The sequence below is a fragment of the Chiloscyllium plagiosum genome, chromosome 13, assembly GCF_004010195.1.
Source record: "Chiloscyllium plagiosum isolate BGI_BamShark_2017 chromosome 13, ASM401019v2, whole genome shotgun sequence".
NCBI classification, from domain to species: domain Eukaryota; kingdom Metazoa; phylum Chordata; class Chondrichthyes; order Orectolobiformes; family Hemiscylliidae; genus Chiloscyllium; species Chiloscyllium plagiosum.
The window spans coordinates 6,151,827-6,154,328 of NC_057722.1; the positions used below are offsets into that span (position 1 = coordinate 6,151,827).

The 2,502-nt window shown below is 56.8% G+C and overlaps 1 protein-coding gene across 1 annotated transcript in view; it reads right to left on the minus strand.

The window, feature by feature from the left end:
* Positions 1-343, minus strand: part of LOC122555716 (LIM and senescent cell antigen-like-containing domain protein 2) — a 91,484-nt gene extending 91,141 nt beyond the window's left edge. The window contains exon 1 of the mRNA XM_043701764.1: positions 55-343. Within this exon, the coding sequence (XP_043557699.1) occupies positions 55-65 (11 nt within the window). The 5' untranslated portion in view covers positions 66-343. The remainder of the gene's footprint in view (positions 1-54) is intronic.
* Between the last annotated feature and the right edge of the window lie 2,159 nt (positions 344-2,502).

Consider the following 2,502-nt stretch of genomic DNA (forward strand, 5'->3'; position numbering starts at 1 on the left):
TCCCTCCCCGATGCCCACACGCCTTGCCCGAGGACTGGGTACCAGTGCCCTCACCTCCCGGTCATGCTGCTGGTGGCCGGTTCCCCGCTCTCCCCGTCCTTGGGCAGCTCGCGGAGCTGCAGCAGAGTCTGGAGCAAGTGTTTCCAACCCAAAAAAGGAGGGATCGGAGCGGCGCTGCTTGGCAGACGGTCGGTCCGCCCTCCCTCCCCAGACACGGGGCTGGGATAAACAGCGCAGGTTTCCCCTGAGCCAGGCTCTGCTGGGAGTCCCTGACAAAGCGCCTTCTCCCTGCTGGGATCTGCAAGCGGCGTCCCAGCAGAGCTCCAGCAGCTGGGGAGGGGGAAGATGTTAACCGTGTCTGCTCTCTGCAGCATCTGGGGTAATGTCAGGGATTGATCATGGGGCAACTCAAACCCACGGGCAGGAGGAGCTGCCCCCTCCCTCCCTCCACGGGGCCAAGTGCCCCCCGGGGGCACTCACACATCAGCCTGGCTCCCCACCCCCCCTTCAAACCCCCTTTCAGCTCTCACACAGGGGTGGCTGGGGGGTGCACAGCGTCACAGGAGGTCAGAGCTGGGCTGTTCTGAGCCGGGCTGAGCTGTACTGGACTAAGCTATACTGGTCTGAACTGTACTGGTCTGAGCTGTGCTGGTCTGTTCTGAGCTGGGCTGAGCTGTATACTGGACTAGGCTATACTGGTCTGAACTGTACTGGTCTGAGCTGTGCTGGTCTGTTCTGTGCTGGGCTGAGCTGTACTGGACTAGGCTATACTGGTTTGAACTGTACTGGTCTAAGCCATGCTGGTCTGTTCTGAGCTGAGCTGTACTGGACTAAGCTATACTGGTCTGGGCTGTGCTGGTCTGTTCTGTGCTGGGCTGAGCTGTACTGGTCTGAACTGTGCTGGTCTGAGCCGTGCTGGTCTGTTCTGAGCTGAGCTGTACTGGACGAAGCTATACTGGTCTGAGCTGTGCTGGTCTGTTCTGAGCTGGGCTGAGCTGTACTGGACTAAGTTATACTGGTCTGAACTGTACTGGTCTGAGCTGTGCTGGTCTGTTCTGTGCTGGGCTGAGCTGTACTGGACTAGGCTATACTGGTTTGAACTGTACTGGTCTAAGCCATGCTGGTCTGTTCTGAGCTGAATTGTACTGGACTAAGCTATACTGGTCTGGGCTGTGCTGGTCTGTTCTGAGCTGGGCTGAGCTGTACTGGTCTGAACTGTGCTGGTCTGAGCTGTGCTGGTCTGTTCTGAGCTGAGCTGTACTGGACGAAGCTATACTGGTCTGAGCTGTGCTGGTCTGTTCTGAGCTGTACTGGACTAAGTTATACTGGTCTGAGCCGTGCTGGTCTATCCTGAGCTGAGCTGTACTGGACTAAGCTATACTGGTCTGAGCTGTGCTGGTCTGTTCTGAGCTGTACTGGACTAAGCTATACTGGTCTGAACTGTACTGGTCTGAACCGTGCTGGTCTGAGCTGTACTGGACTAGGCTATACTGGTCTGAACTGTACTGGTCTGAGCCGTGCTGATCTGGGCTTGGCTTGGCTGGGCTGGGCTGGGCTGGTCTGAGCTGTACTGGACTGGACTGAGCTGTACTGGTCTGAGCCGTGCTGGTCTGGAATGAGCTGGGATTGGCTGTGCTGGTCTGGGCTGAGCTGTACTGGACTAAGCTGTACTGGTCTGGGCTGAGCTGGGCTGTGCTGTGCTAAGCTGGATGTGCTGGACTGTGCCAGGCTGTGCTGAGCTGTCTGGTTTGGGCTGTGCTGGTCTCGTCTGTCAAGATTAGAGTGGTGCTGGAAAAGAGTAGATGTTTCGGGCAAAAGCCCTTCATCAGGAATTCCCTTCATCAGAATCTTCCTGATGAAGGACTTTTGCCTGAAACGTCGATTTTCCTGCTCCTTGGATGCTGCCTGAACTGCTGTGCTTTTCCAGCACCACCCTAATCTTGACTCTGATCTCCAGCATCTGCAGCCCTCACTTTTGCCTGGTCTCAGCTGTGTTGTACCATCCTGTGCTAAGCTAGGCTGTGCTGGGCTGCACTGGTCTGTACAGGGCTGTGCTGGGCTGCACTGATCTGTGCTGAGCTGAGCTGGGCTGTACTGGTCTGTCCTGGGCTAAGCTGGACTATGCTGAGCAGGGCTGTGCTGGGCTGTACTGGTCTGTGGTGGGCTGAGCTGGGCAGTACTGGTCTGTCCTGGGAAAAAGTGAGGACTGCAGATGCTGGAGATCAGAGCTGAAAAATGTGTTGCTGGAAAAGCGCAGCAGGTCAGGCAGCATCCAAGGAGCAGGAGAATCGACGTTTCGGGCGTAAGCCCTTCTTCAGGAATGAGGAGGGTGTGCCAAGCAGGCTAAGATAAAGGGGAGGGAGGAGGGACTTGGGGGAGGGGCGTTGGGAATGCGATAGATGGAAGGAGGTTAAGGTGAGGGTGATAGGCCGGAGAGGGGGTGGGGGCGGAGAGGTTGGGAAGAAGATTGCAGGTCAAGAAGGCGGTGCTGAGTCCAAGGGT